This window comes from Ovis aries, chromosome 12, assembly GCF_016772045.2.
Source record: "Ovis aries strain OAR_USU_Benz2616 breed Rambouillet chromosome 12, ARS-UI_Ramb_v3.0, whole genome shotgun sequence".
Taxonomy (NCBI): Eukaryota; Metazoa; Chordata; class Mammalia; order Artiodactyla; family Bovidae; genus Ovis; species Ovis aries.
In genome coordinates, this window is record NC_056065.1 from 51,722,212 (window position 1) to 51,746,287 (window position 24,076).

At 49.5% G+C, this 24,076-nt stretch overlaps 1 protein-coding gene and 1 long non-coding RNA gene across 5 annotated transcripts in view; one reads left to right on the forward strand and one right to left on the reverse strand.

Moving 5' to 3' along the window:
- The window catches only part of KAZN (kazrin, periplakin interacting protein), a 1,321,995-nt gene that overhangs the window by 37,864 nt on the left and 1,260,055 nt on the right, over positions 1-24,076 (reverse strand). For all 4 annotated transcript variants that reach the window (XM_042229397.2, XM_042229398.2, XM_060396605.1 and 1 more), the window contains 3 exons: positions 23,356-23,486; positions 20,540-20,590; positions 19,014-19,137 (listed from right to left, as the gene is read on the reverse strand). In XM_042229397.2, the coding sequence (XP_042085331.1) occupies positions 19,014-19,137; positions 20,540-20,590; positions 23,356-23,486 (306 nt within the window). The remainder of the gene's footprint in view (positions 1-19,013; positions 19,138-20,539; positions 20,591-23,355; positions 23,487-24,076) is intronic.
- Positions 19,239-23,847, forward strand: LOC121816082 (uncharacterized). Its single transcript, XR_006055549.2, has 2 exons — positions 19,239-23,275; positions 23,553-23,847. It is a non-coding gene; the product is annotated as an uncharacterized LOC121816082 (long non-coding RNA).

The following is a 24,076-nucleotide window of genomic DNA, read 5'->3' on the forward strand; positions in this document are numbered from 1 at the left end:
ATGTTTTAACAGGCCTCCAGGAGATTCTGATGTCTGTGGATGTTCTAGAACCTTCTAAAATACTGTGTTTTGATCAATATCTTAATGCCCTCTCCTAAATAGTAAGAATTATTAAAAATATATTAATTCTGATCATTCTTCCTGACTTATACTACCATGTCCAATATTTTAATTCCATCCTTAAAAAAAAACAAACAACAAACAACAGCAGCTCTAATTTAGACATTATGGGTTTCCTAGGTGGCACTAGTGGTAAAGAATCTGCCTGCCAGTGCAGGAGACCAAGAGGCTTGGGCTCAATCCCTGGGTCGGGAAGATCCCCTGGAGAAGGGAGGGGCACCCTACTCCAGAATTCTTGCCTGGAAAATCCCGTGGACAAAGGTGCCTGGCAGGCTACAGTCCGTGGGCTCTCAAAGAATCGGACATGACTGAGCACACACAGACACACACACACTTTAGATGCTGTCATCACGATCACTTTGTATCGGTAATACTTGCTTAAAATAATTAACCTACATGCTTACCAGTTTCTTTGTTCATCATTCCTTCTTATGTCTCAGACCTCACTTCTAGGAAGAGGTATATTCATATTTATGAAGAATATGTTTAAAAATTTCCTCCATAAAGAGCTTTTTGTTGGTAAGCCCTTACGACTTTTGTTTATATGATAAAAGTCTATATGTCACCCTTGTTACTAAAGAGTTCTTCTGGGTACACAGTTTTAGGTTGACAGTTTTTTCCTTTGCACTTGGAAGACATTACTCGACTATCTGTCTCCTTTTTGCTAAAGAGAAGTCGGCTCCAGTTTGATTGTTCTTTTGGTAGCTGCTCTTCAGATTGTCTCTTTGTCTTTTTTGTTCAGTTTCAATATGATATGGCTAGATGTGGATTTCTTTTCATCCATCCTGATTTATATAAATTGTGCTTCCTGCATCAGTGGGTTCGTTTTTGAATATTCTCAACCATTATTTTTTATGATTTTTTTATTGTAAAAAAGACCATTTTTAGAGTATTTTTACAGACTATTACAGTTATTTTTTAAAAGACCATTTAAAAAGTCTTTATTGAATTTGTTATAATATTGCTTCTGTTTTATGGTTTTTTTTTTTTTTTTTTGGCTGCAAGGCATATGGGATCTTAGTTCCCCGACAAGGGATTGAACCTACACTACTAGTATTGGTAGGTGAAGTGTTAACCACTGGACCTCTAAGGAAATCCCTCAACCATTACTTCTTTCTCTTCTCCATTCTGTTTGATCTCCTTCTGGGATTGGACTTTCTTCCCTATCTTACAACCTAGTCTGTCCAACAGAAATTTCTCTGATGATGGAAATGTTGCATATAGGCATATCTTGCCTTGTTACACTTTATTTTATTACACTTTACAAATATTGCATTTTTTACAAATTGAAGGATTGTGGCAATCCTGTGTCAAGCAAGTCTATTGGCACCATTTTTCCAACATTTTCTCACTTCATATCTCTTTGTCATATTTTGGCAATTCCCTTGATATTTCGAACATTTTCATTATTACATTTGTTATGGTGATCTGTGCTCAGGGATCTTTGATGTTACTATTGCAAAAAGATTACCATTTGCTGAAGGCTCAGATGACGGTTAGCATTTTTTAGCAATAAAGTATTTATAAATTAAGGTATGTACACTGTTTTTTTTTAGACAGAATGGTATTGCACAGTTAATAGAAAACAGTACAATGTAAGCATAACTTTTATATGCACTGGAAAACCAAAAAATTCATGTGACTTGCCTTATTGTGGTATTCACTTTACTGTGGTGGTCTGGAACCCAATCCATAACATCTTTGAGGTCTGCCTGTAATATACACTGTCCGGTATGACAGCTGTTAACCACATGTGGCTATGAGCACTTAAAATGTGGCTAGTGCAACTGGGGAACTGACTTATAAATTTAATTGTAATTGATTCAAATATAAGTTTACATGGCTGTATGTGGCTGGTGGCTATTGCTACAGACCAGATTTCTCCTTTATGGGTTTCATCAACTTCTCTCTCTGTATTGCATTTGGGTAATTTCCTTAGACTTATTTTCCATTTTTAATAGTCTCTCTTCAGCTATTTAGTCTGCTGTTTAGTAAATCCTTTTTTTAAAAATGTTACCAGCTATATATATTTTTAATTTCTAAAATTTCTATTTGGTTCTCTTTTAACTTTGCTTGGTCTTCCCAGATAGTCTCATGTTGTTTGTTCAGGTCTATGATTTTTTAGATTTCCTTAAATATTTAATCTTAAATATTGCATGCACATTACCATGATGTTGATAATTACTGTGTCTGAAAGGGCTTGGAGGGTCCAGATTGCTGTTTATTAATCTTTCTGCTGACTCTCATGCATGGACTCATATTTGATCTTATGGGAATCTCTGGCTTCTAAATAGCAATGTTTTCCTCCAGAGAGGATGGACATTGCTTCTGCCGGGGTGGGGATGAGATAGAGAGTGGGGATGACACCTGGGAGCAGGGACCACTTCACTCCCTGTCAGAGGCCCTAGGAGGATAAGAGTTGCACGTTCTGATGCTTCACTTTGCCACATCCCAAGGAAGAAGGGGGCCGCAGAGGACGAGATGGTTAGATAGCATCACTGACTCAATGGACATAAATTTGAGCAAATTCCAGGAGTTAGTGGAGGACAGAGGAGCTTGGCGTGCTGCAGTCCATAGGGTCACAAAGCACTGTACATGACTTAGCGACTGAACAGCAACAACAAGGCTTACTCCCCTGTCACTGGTCCTGATGTCAGCATCTGTCCTTAGGACAAGCCCCAGTGTTTGCATTTGGTTATTGCGCACTGCTCTGGTCCTGGTATTAGATCACGGCCTTTTGTTTTCAGGTGGAAATGCCTTGGGAATTTTGATGAGGCCAGTGATGTGTTACAAAGTGTTTTGTTTCAGATTTAGTGGTTTTTGTAGAGGGAGATCCTTCAGAGTCCGCTTTCCCCCTCACTGCCCAAGTGGACATCCCTCCTGCGATGGGCACTGTCCATCCAGAATTCTTCCTGTTCTGCTGGCGCCACGTGCATGGGTCTGTTCACCTGCCCTGCCCAAAGGAAATCCCTAAGTCAGAGGGCAGACCTATCCATCTCTTTATTACCCAGGCCTGGTTCATGGCGATGCTTAATGCCATTAGTGGCGGTAAACCCCAAAGCTATAGGAAAGGGAGGGACAATTTAGTTTTGTTTTTAATTTGAATCTACCCAGGGATCTCTTCTGCTCAACACCCTTCACCAGCTGCCTGGATAAAACCCAAGTTCCTTACATAACAGCGCTCTGTGTGGCCCACCCTTGCCAACTTGATCAGCTTCTCCTCGGTCTCTCATCCCTCCCTGGGCTTCTTAGGAATACTTCCTCAGTCCTCTTGCCTCTCCTAGCCCTCATACCTAATTGGCTGTGCCTGCTGCTGTCTCTGCCCGAAAGGTGATCTGTTGTTGTCTAATCTGCCTACAAAGCCGTCAGGGCCCTATTTAAATGTTACTTCTTCCAGGTCACCTAGCTGAGGCCAGTCACCCCCTGAAACGCACACCTGCTCCATAGCCCCCAGCCCACACTTGTGCTCACACAAGCTCTCATTATCCCAGACACTGAGCCTACACTTCTCAGAGCTGAAGTTCATTAACAGTTACGTAATTGAAGGAAATACAACCAGTCCATCCTAAAGGAGATCAGTCCTGGGTGTTCATTGGAAGGACCGATGCTAAAGCTGAAACTCCAATACTTTGGCCACCTCATTGGAAAAGACCTTGATGCTGGGAGGGATTGGGAGCAGGAGGAGAAGGGGACGACAGAGGATGAGATGGCTGGATGGCATCACTGACTCGATAGACATGAGTTTGGGTAATCTCCGGGAGTTGGTGATGGACAGGGAGGCCTGGCGTGCAGCGATTCATGGGGTTGCAGAGTCGGACATGACTGAGCAACTGAACTGAACTGAATTGTTTGAAGAATGTCTGACTTCCCACTAGATATCAACTCCACAAGGACAGGAGCTGAGCCCAGTCTGTTCCCTGGGTATCCCTGATTCCTAGTAAGGACCCAAGTTAGTATTGTGCTGGTAAATGTGTAACAAGCAGGTCTCATATTTTTAAAAAGCGCTTTGGTTTATAGCATGTGTTTGCCCATCTCTGTGATGTAAATATGCCCACTGTGGCCAATTTCAGTTGCCCACATGATGCCACTGGACATGGGTTGGAAATCAGTTTATGAAGCTCTGTGAGCTCAGCTGCCTGAAACGGAAGGAGCTCTGTACACTTTGGTTAAAAGAAGGCAGGAAGGGCGGGAGGTGAGGAGGGAGGGGGAGGTGAGGGAGGGAGCAGGTCTCCCTCTCTGACTGACCTTCTGCCAGCCCCACCCCCTTGAGGCCACCTTAAGATGCTTGTAGTTCTTTAAATGTACACATGGTCTCAGGAACTCTCAACCTTGGCAGTATTTTAACAACATTTTTTTCTTTACTTTTAATTGAGGGATAATTACTTTATAATGTTGGACTGGTTTCTGCTATATATCAACAAGAATCAGCTGTAAGTATACATATATTCCCTCCCTCTTGAGCCTCCCTCCCACCCCGAGATCCCACCCCTCTAGGTCATCACAGAGCACCAAGCTGAGATCCCTGTAGCAGCTTCCCACTAGTTTTCTATTTTACACAAGATAGTGTTTATATGGGGCTTCCCAGGTGGCTCAGTGGTAAAAACAAAACAAAACAAAAACCCTGCCTGCCACGCAGGAGACGATGATATGATGTCTAAGTCAGGAAGATCCCCTGGAGAAGGAAATGGCACCCCACACCCAGTATTCTTGTCTGGGAAATCCCATGGACAGAGGGGCATGGGGTCACAGAGTCAGACACGACTTAGCGACTAACCAGTAGCAGCTGCAGCAGTGTATATGTGGCAGTGCTACTCTGTCGATTTGTCCCAGCCTCTCCTTCCCCTGCTGTGTCCACAAGCCTGTTTTCTCTATATCCGTGTTTCTATTCCTGCCCTGCAAGTACGTTCATCAGCACCGTTTGTCTAGATAACCTTGGCAGTATTGAATGACGTTTGAGACTGGCCCAGTCTTTGTCATGGGGGCTGTCCTGTGTTCAGCACCATCCCCGGCCTCCACCCACCAGAGGCCAGTGAGCGTGTGGTGTGGCTGCTGGCAGTGCCCCCATTCTTCCACCTTGGGCCCCTCCCATCCTTGCGCCGGCCCTGCTCAGGCAGCGGACTCCAGTTAAAACTCCCTGCCCTTGGGCAGTAATGGGGGAGCCCCTGTCAGCACTTTTCAAGCCAAACGCTGAATTCTCATTTTTTAAACACTGTATTATAATGTGAAATAGTGACGTTTTATGTCCTGATAATGGCCACTGCATTGGATGGAGATGCTTTCCCCAAGCCCTCGGTCACAGCTCCTATGAGATGGTAGGTGCAATGGTCAGGCCTCCTGAGCCCGGGCTGCCAGGACCGCACAGTGTGGTCTAAATGGCATCGAGTCACTAACTGTGCAGCTGCTAGAATGATGGCAGGACCCCGAGTGGGCCGCCCGCAGCACCCCGACCCCAGAGCCAAGCGGGCCATTGGAAGCCCTGAGCTAAGAGCTGATAGCCCTTTCTCCCCAAGTGTCTCTTCAAATATACTAACCCATGAGGCACCCTGAGAAATCCCAGAGCTCTGTTTTCACCCATGACAACTACTTTCTGCTTAAAAAAATCAAATACTTCCCTTCCCCCTCATTTGTGATGCTGCTGCCCAGCAAGCATGTAGGCTGTTCTCACAGTATAGCCCCACAAGTCCCTGTCCCCAGCTTGGAGGACATCCTCCTCCAGCCACGCTTCCTGCCAGCCCCTCCTCCCCACACCCCAAGAACTTTCCCAGACAGCAGGGCACCTGTTGAGTTGACAAGGCTCCACCCTGCTCTACACTCATTTCCCAGGTATGTGCTAGGCAAGTATTTCCCAATTTTACTTTGGAGAAAGGTGCTCAGAAGAGGTCCGAGGAAGGCAAATGTACTATGATCCAATGACAACTGCTGTATGCTTTAAAAAAAACAAGTACTATAATGTTCCTTTTTCTTCCTTGCTAGCCTGTTGTCATGCTGAAGAGTGCTCACATTTGGGAGAGAAGTCCTTCTTAGAGTCTAATCTGCAACTGGTGTCTCCCACCCCACCTTTTTTTTTTTTCCCTCCTACCTTCCTGATTTGACATCCCTGAGAACCAGAAGTGCCCTTTTCCTGAAACCCTAAAAGCGGAAGTTGGACTTGCTAGAACTTCAAAGAATTGATCACTACAACAGGGCAGGCCACTCCGAGTTTCCTGAAACACCTATGTCTTCTGTGTTCTGCTCCAGGAAATGACCATGATACTACTGTTGCAGGAAAAGGGAACGCGAGAGGATGGTCATATCCCAGGTCTCAGGTGAGTCCCTGGGACGGGCCACCATACGTGAGGGTCCTTGGCTTCATGCAGGAAAGAATTCGCTAGCGAGCCGAAGTAGAGTGAAAGCAGGTTTATTCTGCATACTCTGTAGGGTGTGGGCCATCTCAGAAGACAAGAGGGCTTCTCTCCTCTGTTTTGCTTTCACCAGCTGGCTGCTGGCCTCTGCGTGTATTCCCACAGTTAATCCTCTTTTCCAACCTGCTTTCTTGGCCAACTTCTCTATGGGTGAGTGGGCCTTAAAGGTGAATTCTGTGGAAAGTGAAGGGGCTCTTTGAGCAGAGGCCATGGGCAGGAGGAGCGTTCCTATCCACGTGTCCATGTAGGGACAGTGCACGTTTGCATCTGTGCAGTTCTTGGAGGCAAAGCTGGGGGAAGTGGATACTTGGAGAGTGATGGATAGCTGTGGGGTCTGAGGACCCCCTAATAGATCTGCCTCTTCCCTTCACTGACCCTCTCATCTCCCCTTCAGGCCTCAGGACCTCTCTGCTCAGCCTGCTTCCATGAGCCCCAGGGACAGTGATTATTGCTTTGGCCCACCCATTCACTTGCTGGGATGAGGGACCACTGCTGAGTCAGATCCATGAACCTCCCGCTTGGGTGTAGCATTTGGAGGTGATGCCTCCTTTGGGATCATCCTCATTGAATAATGCACCTTTCCAACCCCCTACCTCCTCAAAATGCCTTGCAATTAAATTGCCTCCTGGAAATTTCTTGCCCCAGTGGTGAGCAACCGTATTTCTTGCCCCAAGGCCAATAGGAACAGGAAAGACATTTAAGAGTGGTGGTTTAGTTGCTAAGTTGTGTCCGACTCTTGTGATCCTGAGGACTATAGCCTGCGAGAATCCTCTGTCTGTGGAATTTTCCAGGCAAGAATATTGGAGTGGGTTGCCATTTCCTTTCCCAGGGGATCCTGTCAACCCCGGAATTGAACCCAGGTCTCCTGCACTGCAGGCAGATTCTTTACCAACTGAGCTATGTAGTGTCTGTTTGCTGCTGCCGCTGCTGCTAAGTTGCTTCAGTCGTGTCCGACTCTGTGCGACCCCAGAGACAGCAGCCCACCAAGCTCCCTGGTCCCTGGGATTCTCCAGGCAAGAACATTGGAGTGGGTTGCCATTTCCTTCTCCACTGCATGAAAGTGAAAAGTGAAAGTGAAGTCAATCAGTCATGTCCGACTCCTAGCAACCCCATGGACTGCAGCCTACCAGGCTCCTCCGTCCATGGGATTTTCCAGGCAAGAGTACTGGAGTGGGGTGCCATTGCCTTCTCCGGGTATCTGTTTAATTTCTTTCAAAACAGAGTGCTTTGGTAAGGTTCATTTTGCGGGCCTTTCGCAACTTAAGATGCTACAGGAAATGTCAAGGAGAAAACTGATGCTGGTTAGGCCATTCCTCATGCATCCTGAAACACGATTCCTGGGGGTGTCTGTATCCAGGGCTGGCGGCCACCATGCTCACTGTGGACGGACACCCCGTTCAAGCCCATCAGTGTGTTTAGCCGGAGCCTTGGCACAAGGCAGAGTATCCTAGGAAGTTTCCACCCATTTGGGGAAGTGAGCCTCTCCCTGCTTTTAGATGAACTCCTTTAATTGTGACACCCCTTCTCTGCCTCCCTCTAGGACTATAATTGTTCTAAAGGCTCATGGGTTTATCAGATTCACTCATATCTGCTTGGAAAATGGTGTAGGGCAATAGTCTGCTGGACCCCAATTCTTAGCCTGGTTCCATTGCTGACTACATCTCCTTGGGTTGTTTATGTTGCCCCTTGGGGCGTCAGTTTCCTCAGCTGTAAGGCTGAGACAGTAACACACACTTCATATGATTTTGGTGAGGGCTATGTTAGAATGATCTCACTGTTTACGTCTGCATCCTCAGCCCTAGGCCTGGCACATAGACAGTGGACCCCCATTGTTTGTTGAATGACACAGTGAGTGTATGTGAAGTGCCTCAGTGGCAGGCCCTCAGTGCAAGTCAGCAAGTCATATAATACTTTCCTCTCCCAGCTTCCATCTGTGCCCATACACCCCACCCCCACCACCCCCAGAAGCCAGTCTTTGGCCTCAGTCCTCAGCCTGACCCCTCTCTATATCCCTGGGCCTCGGGGTTACAGCTGTGTCCACCTTGATGACTGTGCATCCTGCTAGGATTTCTGGGAGAGCAAGGAGTGACCCTTTTGTGAGGCTCATCAGCGCCTTCACCTGAAGGTGGAGCACTCCCTCCCCCATACCCTCTCCATCTCCAAGTCCCACGAGCCCGGCCAAGCCCGTCAGAAATGGTCTAGTGGTCTGGCTGGGCACTCAGGCTGCAAGTGGTCTGACTCCGAGTCCTGCCAGCCATATTTGGCCTCCGGGGCCTCAGGATTCCTGTGCTGATTCCAGGCTTCTGAGGGTAGCTCCCCTGCTACTCCCCAAACACCCCAAGCCCTGGGGACACTTCTTGGGGTCAGAAATGATTGGTCCCCCTGCTGCCTGGCGGCTCAGGGAGAGATGGGCAGGAAGGCCCTCTGGTGAAGGAGGATATGGGCCAATGAAATGGGGATCTATGACCAGGCAGGCCCAGGAACTCTCTGGCCAAGGGGAAAGACGAGGACTGTCAACACTGGACCAGTCCACAGAGAGTCCAGATGGGAGGTGGTGGAGCCAGTGGTCTGGAGATATATTGAGGTCATGGAATTTTTTCCCCCCAAAGGATACTCTCATAGCTCAGTAGGAGACCCTGGTTTGATTCCTGGGTTGGGAAGATCTGCTGAAGAAGCGATAGGCTACCCACTCCAGTATTCGTGGGCTTCCCTTGTGGCTCAGCTGGTAAAAGAATCTGCCTGCAATGCGAGAGACCTGGGTTCAACCCCTGGTTTGTGAAGATCCCCTGGAGAAGGGAAAGGCTGCCCACTCCAGTATTCTGGCCTGGAGAATTCCATGGACTGTAGAGTATAGTCCATGGGGTCACAAAGAATCAGACCCTACTGAGAAACTTTCACTTTTCACTTTCAAAGGATACCCAGGTGGTGCTAGTGGTAAAGAACTCGTCTGCCAGTGCAGGAGATGTGAGATACTCAGTCTGATCCCTGGGTTGAGAAGATTCCCTGGAGCAGGAAATGGCAACCCACTCTAGTATTCTTGCCTATAAAATCCCATGGAGAGAGGAGCCTGGTGGGCTGCAGTTCATGGGGTTGCAAACAGTTGGACACAATTGAGCACACACCAAGGACACTAAACTTAAAAGAAAAGTAGATGCTGATATTAAAGAACTGGGGTGTATCATATGACATTTTTGGCTTCTCATGAAAATCTAGGCACTTTGGAAGCACTGGAGCCCGGCATGACTGCTTCCTTTAGACTTGACGGGAGGGGGCCGGTGTGAGCCCAGCACAGGGCTGGCCATGAGGGTGCTCACAGAGGTGGGTCCTCATCCTTGTCACTCAGACAGTGCTGCAGAGACGCTCAGAGCAGACAGCAGCGGTCACTGCACTCGCCTCCCCATCAGGACTGGCTGCCTGGTGCTTCGTGACACCTGGCTGGGAATGGACTGTGTCCTCACCCGAAAGTGGACACAGGTTCCCAGAGGCCCATGTTACAGATGGGGAAAGTTGAGCTCTGCCATATGCCAGATGCTTTTACCCACTTCTGAGTCCATCTTTGCAACAGCCCTGTGAGGTAGGCAGTCTGATTTCCATTTTACAGAGGGAGAAACTGAGGTTCAGAGGGACTGAGGGACTGGCTTAGGGTCACACAGCTGAGTGCCGGCTCTGGACTCAAACCCAAAGATCTGGCTCCAAAACTTGGTCTTTCCTCGACTCCTCCCTGATGGCTTGTCTGTGTGTGTGCTTAGTTGCTCAGTCATGTCCAACTCTTTGGGACTCTATGGACTGTAGCCCGCCAGGCTCCTCTGTCCATGGGGATTCTCCAGGCAAGTATACTGCAGTGGGTGGCCATGCTCTCTTCCAGGATATCTTCCCAACTCAGGGGTTGAACCCAGGTCTCTCGCATTACAGGCAGATTCTTTACTGTCTGAGCCGCCAGGGAAGTACCCCTCATCCCTGCCCCTGGCAATGACTTGGTTTTGATCAATTCTGCTGGTTCAGGCTGTCACTAAAGTGAATTTGTATTTCTTAAACATGTGTGAGGAGATGGAGGGGCCCTGTGAATGATTCACCATCCCGAGATGCGCTCTCTGACCCTCGGTTTGCAGACAGCCCTCAGATTCCTCTGCCTTGCAGAGAGCTTCCTCATCTGTCACCAGAACGCTGGTCCCCGTGGTGACAGCTGACAGAGTCGGCCTTCTCCCCTCCCTGGCCCTGGTCCTCCTTATCACGGGCTCCATGCCACCCCCAGAAACATCTGCCGCCTAACAAGGAAGGAAGCTGGTGTTCCTGGGCAGGCATGGGGTCAGTTTGGATGTGACTTCAGCCCCGCTGGCCTGTCCCAGGGAAAGCAATTAGGCAGCTCAGAGCTGGTCGGGGACAGGGCAGGTGGGCCAGATGTCTGTCAGGGTGGTGTGTGCACTTCTCTCCCTGCCCCGGGGCCCTGTGGCATTAGACTTGGCTCCTCTGTCTACACCTGGGACGGCAGCAAAATGAACACCTGAGACTGGAATTTCTCAGTCACTGTGGGGGCCTCTCTGCCTCTGCAGATGCTGCTCACTGACTCAGCTTCTTTCTGAGCAAAGGAGATGCTCAGGAAAGGTTCTGACTCCACCTGGCCCTGTGCCCAGCTCACCTCACCTCATTTTTTTTTTTTCTTTTTTTGGCTCTGCCATGTGGCATATGGGATCTTAGGTCCCCGACCAGGGATTGAGCCTACGCCTCCTGCATTGGAATTGCGAGGTCTTAACTACTAGACCACCAGAGAGGTCCCTCATGGGGATCCCACATGAGCCCCAGGGGCTTCTGTGGCTAAACCGTCAGAAGTGAGTCTGCCTGTTGTCGTTTAGTCACTAACTCGTGTCCAACTCTTTTGCAACCCCCTCACCATCACCCACCAGGCTCCTCTGTCCCTAGGATTTCCCAGGCAAGAATACTGGAGTGGGTTGCCATTTCCTCCTCCAGGGGATCTTCCCGACCCAGGGATCTAACCTGTGTCTCCTGCACTGGCAGGCGGATTCTTTACCACTGTGCTACCTGGGAAGCCTGTTTAGAGGTCACCAAAGGACCACTGGAGAAGGAAATGGCAACCCACTCCAGTACTCTTGCCTGGAAAATCCCAGGGATGGAGGATCCTGGTAGGCTACAGTCCACGGGGTCGCAAAGAGTCGGACACAACTGAGCGACTTAGCAGGTGCAAAGGACCACTGACTCAGTATCTCCAAGCACAGGATAAAGGGGGCTGTGGAGCCACCCATCCCGACGGCCCCACAGAGTGCTCCACGGAACCAGGTTGAAAGACGTTCTGTGCTCAGTTAAGTTTGGGAAACACGACGTGGAAAGCAGTGAACTATTTTTCTTCACTTGCTAGAGCCTTGAAAAGCTAGTGTTCATGCTGAATATACTTTGTGCTTCTTTGCTCAGTCGTGTCTCTTTGCGACCCCATGGACTATACCCTTCTAGGCTCCTCTGTCCAGGGAATTTTCCAGGCAAGAATACTGGAGTGGGTTGCCATTTCATTGTCTCTAAAACTTATTGACCCAGGGATATTTTTTTTCTCCAGCTGAATCTTGTGGTCTGCACCAGCTCGGGGCCCTGGCCTGGGAGTCAGCAGCCTCGGGTTCCAGAACTGGCTCAGCCACTGATGCTGTGCTTGGCTATGATGTGAAGGGAGCAGGAGAGAGGCCATCAAGAGCCCTTTCGGCTTTCAGATTCCTGTTCCCTCGAGCCCTCTACCTGGGCGGGCCCTAGTGGGTGGGGTGAGTTGCTGAACTAACCTGGGCCAAGGTTTGGCTTGTGTACAGAGGGGCCTGTTCTGCCTGTCACAGGGCTGGTGAGAGGCCAGAATGAGGTTGTCCTTGTCACCATTAACATCATCATTATGGCTAACATTTATCGCTACCTGGGCTAAGCCTTTTATACATAGTAACTCATTTGCAGCCACTCTGACAATATCTTACTGTTCCTATGTACAGGTGAAGAAACTGAGGCACAGCCTGGTTAAGGAACTTGGCTGTGGTCACTAGGTAGCAAATGTCAGGACTGAGGTTTGCACCCAGAGAGTTTGCCCAGAATCTACATCTTGTCCTTGATCCTAGCCTGCCTGTGAGAGGGCTTTGTAAACTGTAAAGCGTTGTGAGCTGGGAGTGGCATTGTTCAATGCAGTCTTGCTGTGGTTCATCCAGGGGAATGTGCCTGGCCTTCTGGGAGGATCTCCAGTCCTCAATTTGCAGGCTTTCAGAAGTTGGGGGGCCCAAGAGTGGCTCCCACTTCCCAGTTCTGCCAGGGTTGAGCAGGGAGGCCCCTGTATATCTCTCTGATGGGGAGGAGGGTAGGCAGGGAAGTCATGGGGTGCCCTTGTGTGCATGCGTGCTCAGTCGCTTCACTCATGTCCAACTCTGTGACCCATTGAACTGTAGCCCTCCAGGCTCCTGTGTCCATGGGATTCTCCAGGCAAGAATACTGGAGTAGGTTGCCATTTCCTTCTCCAGAGGATCTTCCTGACCCAGGGATCGAACCCAAGTCTCCTGCATTGCAGGCAGATTCTTTACCATCTGAGCTACCAGGGAAGCCCTTCCTATCTCTGGTTGAACTTAAATCTGTTCAAATCCTGGGGAACACAGGCCATGAGGCCAGTGCTTTCAAGGCTCCAGAACACAATCAGCTGGCATTTCTGGGCCCACAAGGAAGAAAGGGTTGTTAAACAAACTTCACAGGTGAGAACACTGAGGCTCACAGGTTAATTGACTAGCTTGAAATCAGATGCTGGTCCAGAGCTGGGGCAGTTGATTACCCAGGCCTGGCCTGGCCTGACCCAGCTCCACTGGTGGCCTGCAAGGGTCCTCCAGATGAAGCAAGACAGGCAATCTTAGATTCTCTTGTTTAGGTGCAATTAACTGCTAGTGCCTGGTAACCCATTAAGAAAACAGTCAAAGATTTCCAGAGCCTGAAACTCAGAAATGCAAGCAAGCAGTCAGCCAGCGTTTTCCAGGGACTCTGATGCAGAAGCATGACTGATGCTCTGACAGTGTCAAAGGCTCCCCCTTGGGACATGCTAGGGACTAGGAGTCCTGCCATTTTCAAGAAGGAAAGGTCAAGGTTTTCAGTTGCTGCTAATCTTGCTTCTTAAGAGATTAATCCTCTTGGGATAATTTTCTTGTGGATTCAGTTTGTTGGGGAGGTAGAGTGCAGGGGTTCATATCTGCGTATTTTTTGGTAACTGGGCTTTAAGGCATCACACAGTTGTGGCTCAGGTATGGGTTCTCCATACACCAGCTGGCATCAGGATATATCCCCTCAAACTCTCTATACAGTGACACTTCCCTGGTGATGTGCTATGACTTCGATATTTCAACAACTTCTAACATGTGGGTCAAGATCAAACCCCTAAGTTATTTTTAAGCTTATAGGGCATTCTTTTATATTATAAAATTATGAACCTATTCTCTTATAATAGGAGAAGGAAGTGGAAACCACTCCAGTATTCTTGCCTGGAACATTCCAGCCTGGAGGGCTATAGTTCATGGGGTTGCAAAACGTCAGCCACGACTGAGCACATCAGCATCCTCTTATAAAGTTAATCATACATATTCCCACTTGATTCTTCATTAGCACCAGGTTCTTTTTCCTTAGGCACAGGTGGGAAGTCAGGGGACATAGCAGGTTCTGCGCCCCCTGATGGGGTTTGAGTTGAAAAAGCTTGAGTCATTTGTTCAGAGCAGATGAGTGAGGAGGTAGGGTGTTTGGGAGGAAATGCAAGTTTTTGGTGAGAGGGCCCGTTGATACTTTTAAATTCATATAGTCACAGGCCCGATGATGCCATCTCCTGCAGTCCCACTACACCTGGATTCCCCAGGAGCCCAGGTTGAGTGACGCACATAGCAGCTGCCCAATAACCTTGCGCACAGGTGTCGGGAGAGGCTCCTGGGACCCCCGGGCCTTCCTGTAGCCAGGAGGGGACCTCCTGTCCGCCCCACCGCCTCATCCCCACCAGGAAGCGGCAGCTCTGGTACAGAGAGGGGTTTCATAGCACGGCAGATGGAGGCCATGCCCTGCCTGAGATGGAGAGCTCGTGCTGAACCACAGTGCGTTTCTGTCCTGCTCTCTCCTCCAGTCCCTCTCTACAAGTGCGTTTTCTGGGCCTGGCAGAAAAAGACGAACAGAAATAGACTCTGTCACAAAAGCCAGGAAAGTGGTAGGCTGTGCCAGAGGCTACTGGTGGGTGAAAGTAGGGGTGGAGTCAAGTTCAAACCAGACCCAGCAGAGGGACTGGAGGCACCCACTGAGCTTGGTCCCAGCCCCTCACTGCCCACTCAGAGGAGTCGTTCAGGGCACTACAGCCTTGCTAGGTTGGAAGCCCAGTTCTGTTTCCTGGCTCCTTGATCCCAGATGATGTACTTTGCCTGTTTTCCCATTGCCAATGGAGCGTTTGGAGGGTTAACTGAGTTAATACATGTCAAGCGTGGAGCATGGAGCTTGGCCCATGGTAAGTGCCCAACAAATGTTAGATGTTATTACTGTTATCACTACTATTAGGTTGCGCCTGTTGGAGCCTGCCAGCATGGGTGGGGGAGCACGCAGCAGGGCCGCTGAGGAGGCTGAGCAGGCTGCATACTGCATACCATCCACGTGGTAATGCAGTGCGCAACCTGTGCAGCTGTCCACGGATCCTGCAGACGGGACAGCCCTACTCCAACTTCTGACTAATAGAGTGACGTTTGAAGTTGGACCTTTTGGGGCAAGGTCTGATTAACAAAGGAGGGGAGTGTGGCTTTTGAGTAGAGCTATGTGGATTTGAATCAGGTGTGGCCGGGCCCTTGAGAAGGCCATGGTATTGTAACACCGATGGCAAGGATCTTAGCCAAATCGCTCCTTTCTGGGCCAAGTTTTCCCTCATCTGTTCAGTGTAGGGGGTTGGGTTAGTTTTGAGAGGCAAATTGCCTTTCTCTTTGAATGCCAATGCTGATTGATCGGCAGTGGCTGTAGGAGGCTTTGTAAAGTGAAGACATGAGAGGTCATTTGGGGCTGGGTGGGAAGGGCTCTTTAATTGTTCAGTGATGTCTGTTTTGAGACCAGGGAGAGAGGAGCTGTGGCACGTGTGTTCGGGCCATTTGCGCTCCTCAGATAAGCCCAGTGGTTCTTAACCCTGGCTGTATCAGAGGAGGTTTTACCACACTGATTCAGCAATATAGCACCTGGCATTGGTCATTTTTTGTTTTGAAAGCTCTGCAGGTGATTCTGATGTGCAGCCAGGTTGACAGCTACTGGGGCACATGCCCCTCAGTTCCTGGCAGTCTTGCACTCTGTAACTTCTCGGCATGGTCTATACATTTATGGTACTTTGAGCTTTCTTCTAGTAGAAACGCAAGGGGGTTTTAAAAGGGTAGTCTTCCAGTCTTACTGTTGGAGAGGATTTGTTTTTAAGTTGGGAGGCAGAGGCTGAAGGCATAGCTGCAATTGTGGATTGGGGTATCCAGGTGGCCTCTTCTCAGGCTATACTGCAGAGTTTTCCTTGTGGGAGGACTGGGTTTTGCATCTGGGGGCGGTCTCATGGGGGCTCAGAAAAGCCCAGCCCACTCTGGCTTCATTAGGGAAGCCCTGTGGCTCCTTTAATTTCTCTCTCAAGCTCCTCTCAGTTCCCAGGGAAGGCAGGAAGTCAGGACAATGCAGAGGCCCACTGAGGTCTGCAGGAAGTAATGTGTCCCAAACTCACAGGGCCCCGCTCTGGGTCTTTTGAAGGAGCGCTGGGGGGAGAAGGAAGCAGATGAAAGCTGACTGGGGCCACTGGGCTGGAGAATGCAGGGTCAGGGTGCCAGGCTTGGAGGTGGTGCTTTAGGACCACGGGCAGCCCTGGATGCTGATGGCTCCTCCAAATTACAGTCAGGGTGGCAAAGATGAGATGTTTCTGGGAGGCCACCCCAGCCTCAGCCCCTCCATGGGCCCAGAATCCAGCCAGCTTTCCTCGGCCCCTCCCGTCACCCCCACAGGACCCAGCCCTGAAATTCCAAGGAAGGGGCAGGTCATGCCGGGCTTTGCCTCCCACCCGGAGTACGATAGAAGCAATCAAATAACATAGAATTCGATCATATTTTAAAATAAGCTTTATTTAGATTTTTTTTTTGTTTATATTTTATATTTGCATCCATGCCTTCAAGAAACCTTTCCCACGGGAAAGGTTATTTTCATCTAATGTTACCCATAACTCATTCGCTATTTGACGTAGTTCTCTTAAATAAATCATCCTTAGTAACTCTTAGAATTATCTCCTAATTTACAAAAACTGAAATGAAAAGGAACTACTAAATCATTATTACCAGGAGGGGTTGCAACCATATTTTCTTGTAAGTAAAGGGCAAAACAATAAAAATCAACCAAAAGAAAAAAAAAATTCATGGGGGGAGAAAAGCATTTCCTAAAATCTCTCTCGCTCCAGCTGCTCTCCCTTGCCGCCAGGCTCGGTGAAATGGCTCAGCCAACAGAGCCCAGAAAGATCCTTAGTAGGTACCCTGCCTACTTTAGATACCTTTTCCAACCCCATCAGGTCAGAAGGAAAGGGAGCAGCCGACTGGGGCTTTTCTGTTTTAGAGACTTTGGAAAAAATATCCTATCCCTTCTGATAAGAGATGCTTCAGCATTTAAAAATCTCTGTTTCTTGGTAAGAGTTGCAAACGTTACAGTTAGCAGAAAGCGCAACTACTGTTTAGAGGGTGTGTGAATTGAGCTGTTAGTAGTTAAGGTGGTTCAGAGCGGGAATTCACAGGTCAGAAGAAAAGGAAAGGCTAGTTTTAGGCCATGGGAGACCCTGGGTTAGAAGCCCACATGTTCTCCATCACCTGGCGTTACAATGCTCACAGTTCCTTTGCTGGTGAAGCCTCACTAGGACCAACACTGCTCCCCAAATAGGCAGGCGTTTCTGCCAGCCCTTCTCTCCTGGGGTGAGTGGGTTCAAGCTGCTGTGACAGGCTGGTGGACAGGGCCTGAGGAATCCCAAGAGGCTCCGTGAGGTGTGGGTGGAGGAACCAACCAGAATAGGGAGGGCAGAGGTGCTGGACGCTGTGTCTCCAACAGCCCTCCCCCTTGAGATGGGTGCCTCCCCCATGACACCTGCCTGGCCCATGTGCAGAATCAACCAAGGATGAGAGAGAGACAGCTGCAGGGAGGAATGGGGGCTGCTCCAGGATCCTTGGGGAATCCACTTGGGCCGAGTGTCCCTGGGGTCCTACCCTGTGGTCATGCAGTCGGCTGTCTTGCCCTGTATTCAGCCTCTCTCAAAACACAGACCCAAGAGAAGGTGACCACATCAGGCGCTCTGCTCACTGAGGTCAGTGCTCTTTCAGATAAATAAATATGTATAGAAAGGCCTGGAGAGAGCTCTAGGTGTGAGAAAGGCGGAGCGCACTTTCCATGCAGGGGCGGGACAATGGGGGAGAGAGAAGAAGAAGAACAGAAAAAAGCAAGCTTGGAAATCCAATGGTCCCTGGGTTCCGGCCACCCTAAACTCTACCTTGCACAGTTTGGCAGCAGCATGATCATAGAACAGACAAATCAACAGAGAACCCGCCTCCCGCCCGCCCCCGTGGAAAAATATACATTCCAATATTTATGTAATAATTTAGCTAGAATAAGTCTTCTGCATTTGTGCAAATAAATTAAACGGAACAATTTTCTTTTCCCCGTAAAGAAAGAAACGGCAACGCAATTTAAAAACTGGCAGGCCATTAAAAGGAGCCCGTTTGGCCTCTGACAAGCCGAGCCAGGACAGGGCCCCTTGGCCAGGCTTGCAAGTCTCTGTGGAGAGTGGACCTTACCCTGATGACGATGGCCTTTTGGGGTTAAAGTGACTTGGGTGTGCCCGAGAAAGGGTCTGGTCCCACGCGTTCACACTGGAGGGAGTGGGGGGCAGAGTGGGGTGGGGGTGGGGGGGGACATCAAAAACAGACCACATCCTCGGGGAGACGGGCTCCAGAAGTAGCAGTTTGGACGAGGGACATTTACAAGCACAGAGGGCACAATAGTTTTGTTATTTACAAATACACAGCAGTCCTTCAAGTTTTCAAGTTTCATAAAAAGGCAGGGAGGGAAAGGGACCAAAAAAATCCCCCAACGAACCGAACAAAAAGAAGGAAAAAAAAAAAAAAACATTGAAAAAAAACAAAAACAAACCCAGATTAACAACACAACTGTATCGCTCCGAGGACAACAAAGAGTTGACATGTTCACACACGGTTGTAGTATGTACATCAATTACAGAGGTGACGACGCAGGGGAGGGGCCCACGCGAGCAGGCTCGGCCACACCCACGCCCACGTGTGCGAGAGATCGCGCACACACGCACCACCACGCACGCCCAGCCGCACAGCCCAGCCCACCCCCACCCCACCCCCCAGCTCGCACGCACGTCCACACGCACAGACACGCCCGCCGGGCAGCAGGCGAAGGGAGGCGGGTATCACCAGTCCGCGTCCTCCTCTATGTAATAATCAGGGGCGGTACCATCAAAGAGGCCGGGGTCGAGGGACTTCCGCTGCTTCCCTCTGGCGAAGACACGCGAGATGGAGCCGAATCCCATCTTCTCTTTCTTCTTTTTCCGTTTTTGGTCTTCAAGATCCTCTAGTGACTGCGGAGTCGGGCCAGATGATGGATGAGGCGGGGAGAAGAACAAAGAAAAGCTGAGCTGGGGCGGAAGACAGGGAGGGGTGGGGGTGGGGGGACATCCGTGGGTAAAGATGCTAGGGTCTGCCCCTCACTCGCTGAGCGGACTTGGGCCTGTTACAGAACCTCTTGAGGACAACACTAGGACCCATCCAAAACTGTCATGAGGATGTCACTAAAGTGAAGATTAAAAACCGCTTAGAACAGTGCCTGGCACATAATAAGCATTCATGACAGCTGCTGTTGGGGTTTGTACTGTAATTTAAATTCAGTGTGCTGTCCACAGCCTTCCTGTGCTTGTAGAGGGCTTGCAGAAGCGCATCCATGCATGCTGCCACGGCGGGCCACAGGGCCCATGAGATGAGCCCTCTGGAAAAGAGGGCGTCAGGAGAACATGGACAACCAGGGAGGAGAAAATCTAAGCTTCATGTCAGCCAAGAGCAAAGACCCTGGACCATAAGTACTATACTTGTACTGACAAGAAGCAGTACTGGCCTCGGTAGAGCTGGGAGGCCAGGGTTGGGTTCTGATCTTGATTATGTCACTACCCGGGGAAACCTGGAGAGCCCCCACCTTCTCTGAGCCCAGTTTTCTTATCTTGTGACGCAGGGATTGTTAATAATGACAAAAACAATGATGAGGAGAAGGAGGAGATCTTTCTCTCAGGATAACTATGGGTTTGCAGCTTTGCAAACTGTCAAGTATTTTATACAAAGATGCAGGGTGGTCAAAAAGGTGGAGGTTAGAGTAATGGTTCCTCAAACCACATCAGAATTACCTTAATTCCAACCACCTTCCCCACACCCCAACCTGGCAGATTAGAATCTCTAGGGTGAAGGGCCTAGGAATCTGCAATAGGGAAATCTTCACTGGCAGACCCTGGTGCAGACAAGCAGTCCAGACGACCAGTGCGTGGGAACCCCAGGACTAGAAAGCTGACCTCAGAGAACCCCTCTGATCCTCACGTCCATGTTTTCCTCCCTACAGCCCCTTCCTCGCTCTTAGGATAGTATACTGAAATGTTAAAAATGAATTTTAAAATTTCCCGCAGCAAGAGGTCCAAAGAGCCCAAGGCCCCTATCACCAGCTTGTGGCTGCCAGGAGAAGACACTCAACAGGGCTGCATGGAGGATGTGGGATGCTCTTAGTAGGTCCACAGATCTGGAAGAGGACGTAACAGGGCAAATCCAGGTGCTGAGCCCAGCTCATGCACCAACCCACGTGTGACTGAAGTTGTGGCTTAACTTCTCTCTGCCCTGGGTGCCCAAGTATGGATGTGGGAATGCTGAGGGCCCAGGGGAACAAGTGAAGTCATGGTCAACGAAGGGTGCAAGGAGGGCCTGAGTGGCCAGGGAAGGCACACCTACCTGTACAATGGGGTTGTGCAGGTTCTTCTGAACTGGGCCGGGACTGTCGCCCTGTAGCCAAAGGAGAGGAGGAAGATGAAACAGCGGAGACACACAACATATGAGAACAGAGGTGGCCCGTGGAGCATGGGCTTTTCCCTGAGGGACTGCCCTGCCTCTGGGGAATCCACCCTCCACCCCTAAAGTAGACACTCCCCAATGGCTCAATCATGGCACCTCAGGTTCATGGAGATGCTGCCTGGATCCTGGCCAGAGGCCCTGAAGTGATCTGCCTGTTCTGGTTTCTTGACCCCTATTACCCTCTGACCAACAGAGGGTAATATTAATATTTCCCCCACAAATAACAAATAAATGTCTTATTGTGTGGAGGGGTGGACAGGGCTCATTAGCCTGATTTACAGATAAACAGAGAGGTTCCAGACAGTCCAACATAATAAAGCTAATTAAAACCAGAGCTACAACTCAAATTCAAGACCATTGTTTCTTCTTGGTCTAGTGCTCCTTCCTCTGAGTGTGCAAAAACCCTCACCATATCCCAGAATCAATCTGCCCTGCCTGGGATAGGGGCATAGATCACTGGGATCACAAGAGTCATTACTAGGGTGACTTCTGGTGCTCATTTCCAGAATTGCTAGTAAAAGGCAAGAAACAAACCATATGTCACCTGAGTGAATATCCATCTTCTCCAGCCTCTCTGTGCTGAGTCCCCACCTCTGCTCTAAATAAGTGACCAGAGCATGAAAGGATGGGGGTTGCTTATTCCAGGCCAGGCTGTTGTTGCAGGTATCAGGTCAGATGCCTGAGAACAGAGCTACACCTGGAGCTATTTTCAGGTTCTTCCTGGCTTACCTGTATGCACATCTGTTGAGATGGGGGATGAAGGTGGTTGAGGGAGGGCAGGGATGGAACAAACAGTAGTTTAGTCTTTAGTCCCATCTCAAGGTTTGCAAATTATCTATCTATCTGCCAGGCAGCTAAGGTAGGTTGGTTCTGTACAGGGCCATCTTTGCCAAATTTATGGGTGAGGGAATGAGGCTGGAGCCCACTGAAATATCTACATATAGATTGGCTTATCAAAGCATCCACTGCCCAGGGCCCTGTGTAAAGTGAGCTTGGGAATAAACATGCCAGACCTGCTCTCTGTAGCAGCAGGTTATGTGCCAAGGCCAAGTTGCACAAAAGGCTAGATCTGAGCCAAATGTAATTCAGGAGGCCTTTAAAGACACTTTCTGCAGGGTGGATTTCCCAGTGGCATTTTGACTGTCAAAGTCCCATTGGGAAGACAAAATAATGGCCCTTGGGAAGGTCTTATTTGAGGTGTGCTCAGATACTACAGGGTATCTGGCCCACACTAAGAATGAACGGCAGTGCTGGCTGTAGGTATAACTCAGCAGTGACTCCTCAGAAAGACAAAAATGTCAGAGGCCCCTCTACCGGCCAAACCTTCCTTGCCTTGGCTCTGTCAGGACAGCCTTTATCACCAGAATTCTCTTCTGGGAACAAAAGAAGAACAGATTGCTTCCTTCAAGCCCCAGTGAAAACAGAATCCCAGTCCTGAGTGGGATTCAGGGCCCCTTCTCATCCTCATGTGACTTCAAGAGGCCCTGGCCAGCAGTCTCTGGCCCCACACCACCAGGCTGAGTCAACTCATTTCAAGTTTAGTCTTCGCTATTAAGTGCTTTTCATTGTTACTGTAGATTTGGAAAAAAAAAAAAATTGCTTCCATTATGATTACTAATATAGAAAAGTTACTGATTTTTATCAATTGATATTGTAGCAGTACTGATATATACTTCTTATTATTGGTGTAATGACTTCAGGTTATTCTCTTGAGGTTTTCCAGGTAGATAATCACCCCACTGGCAAGTAACAGTTATTCTGTCTTCCTCTCCCACTATAGCCACCTCATTTCTTTTTTATTATCCATCTCACCGGTTAATAGAACAACATAAACTGTGTTGAGAAAGCTTGTCCATGCATTTGAAGACCTGACTGCTGTGTCTTTAGGACATGGCAGGGGAGCTGCTATGGATTATCAACCACATGATGGAACAAATATGAAAAGTAGTACCCCCCCCCAAAAAAAAAATAAAAAAAGAAAAAAGAAAAGTGGTCCCCATACCCTGACCCCAGTGTTTCATGTTCAAGCCTTGATGTGGAGGCTTCCTGTCCTCAGACGCTTGACCCACCTGCCTTTGTTCACCACCCCGATTCCTGGGAAGCCTGTCTCCCCACCAGTCATCAAGAGTTATATGGCTACTGACCTGCACCTCTTGGTAGCTGGGACCCAGTATACAATCAAAAAGCTTGTGATTAAGTAAGCAAAGCAAACAAACTTAGAACAAATTCACTGGATGCCTCTCCAGAAGCAAAACATGCAAAAACTCCTGGAGATTAAAAAGAAAAAAGTCTGGCTGATTCCTGGATAAAGGACCAAGAGCTGGTTCTACAGGGAAATGGGAGTGGTGGTGGTGAGATCCGGAGCTCGGAAGGTAGTCTGGGAGGAGATGCCCATGGTCCCAGACACAGCCCGCCACAGGTAAGCCCAGGCTGCTCAGCCCCTGTGTCCGACCCAGGCCCGCCTTCCTCTGGATTTTCCTCGCCCTCCCGGACACAAGGAGCCAACAGGCCTCATTTCTTTCTCTCCCCACATCCATCTCTTCTTGCAAAAGGAAAGAACAGAACAGGAAATGCCTCCGCCAGAATGCTCCCTGGGTGGACGAGAGGAAACAGCGGGTAGGTCTCCACCCCTCCACCCCCACCCCTGAGGTTTCCAGGGGGGCCCGTGGCCTGGGCCCTGCGGCTGCTGGCCTTACGTTGCAGAGGGAGTGTGTCCGGTGTCGGGGGGAGTTGATGTCGCTTGGCGTGGACGACCGGTCGCCTTCGGCGGCAGATGCGTCGGAGATGACAGAGGGCTGCCGGGAGTGGCAGGGGCTCACCCTGACCGCTGGAAAGCAGGGACAGTTGGTGAGTGGGGGAGGGAGAGGATATCCGTGCCTTCACTGCCTTGCAGGTTGTTCCACCCATTATACAGATGGGAACACTGAGACATAGAGAAGAGAACTGCCCCGCTCTTCGCCCCTCTATTCCACAGTCCCACGCATCACCAGAGAGCTGCTGCTGGCAAGAATCTCCAGTCCCTGGATCCAATAAGCCCCCTTCTAACCAGGATGAAGAGAAGAGCAAAGTTTTCAGGCACCTTGGTGACTGTTTTTCACAATGCTCCCGCTGCCTGGATGTTGCCTAGACCTGGTGCAATCCTAACAGCTGGTTAATACCAGCTTCCCAAGCAAGAAGCCTGGAAGCCACCACTGGCTCTTCTTTCTCTCTCACTCCCTCACTCCACAGCCAATCACCAGCAGCACCTCCAAATACAGCTTTAAATCTGGCCACTTCTCTCTAGCCCCACCACCACTACCCTAGCCCAGGTCACCACTGTCTCTTGCCTAGCAGACCATGGCAGTCTCCCAGACGGCCTCCACTCCTCACTGCAGTGAGAGCCAGGCAACCGGTCTCACTTTACCAGGGGCTAGAAAT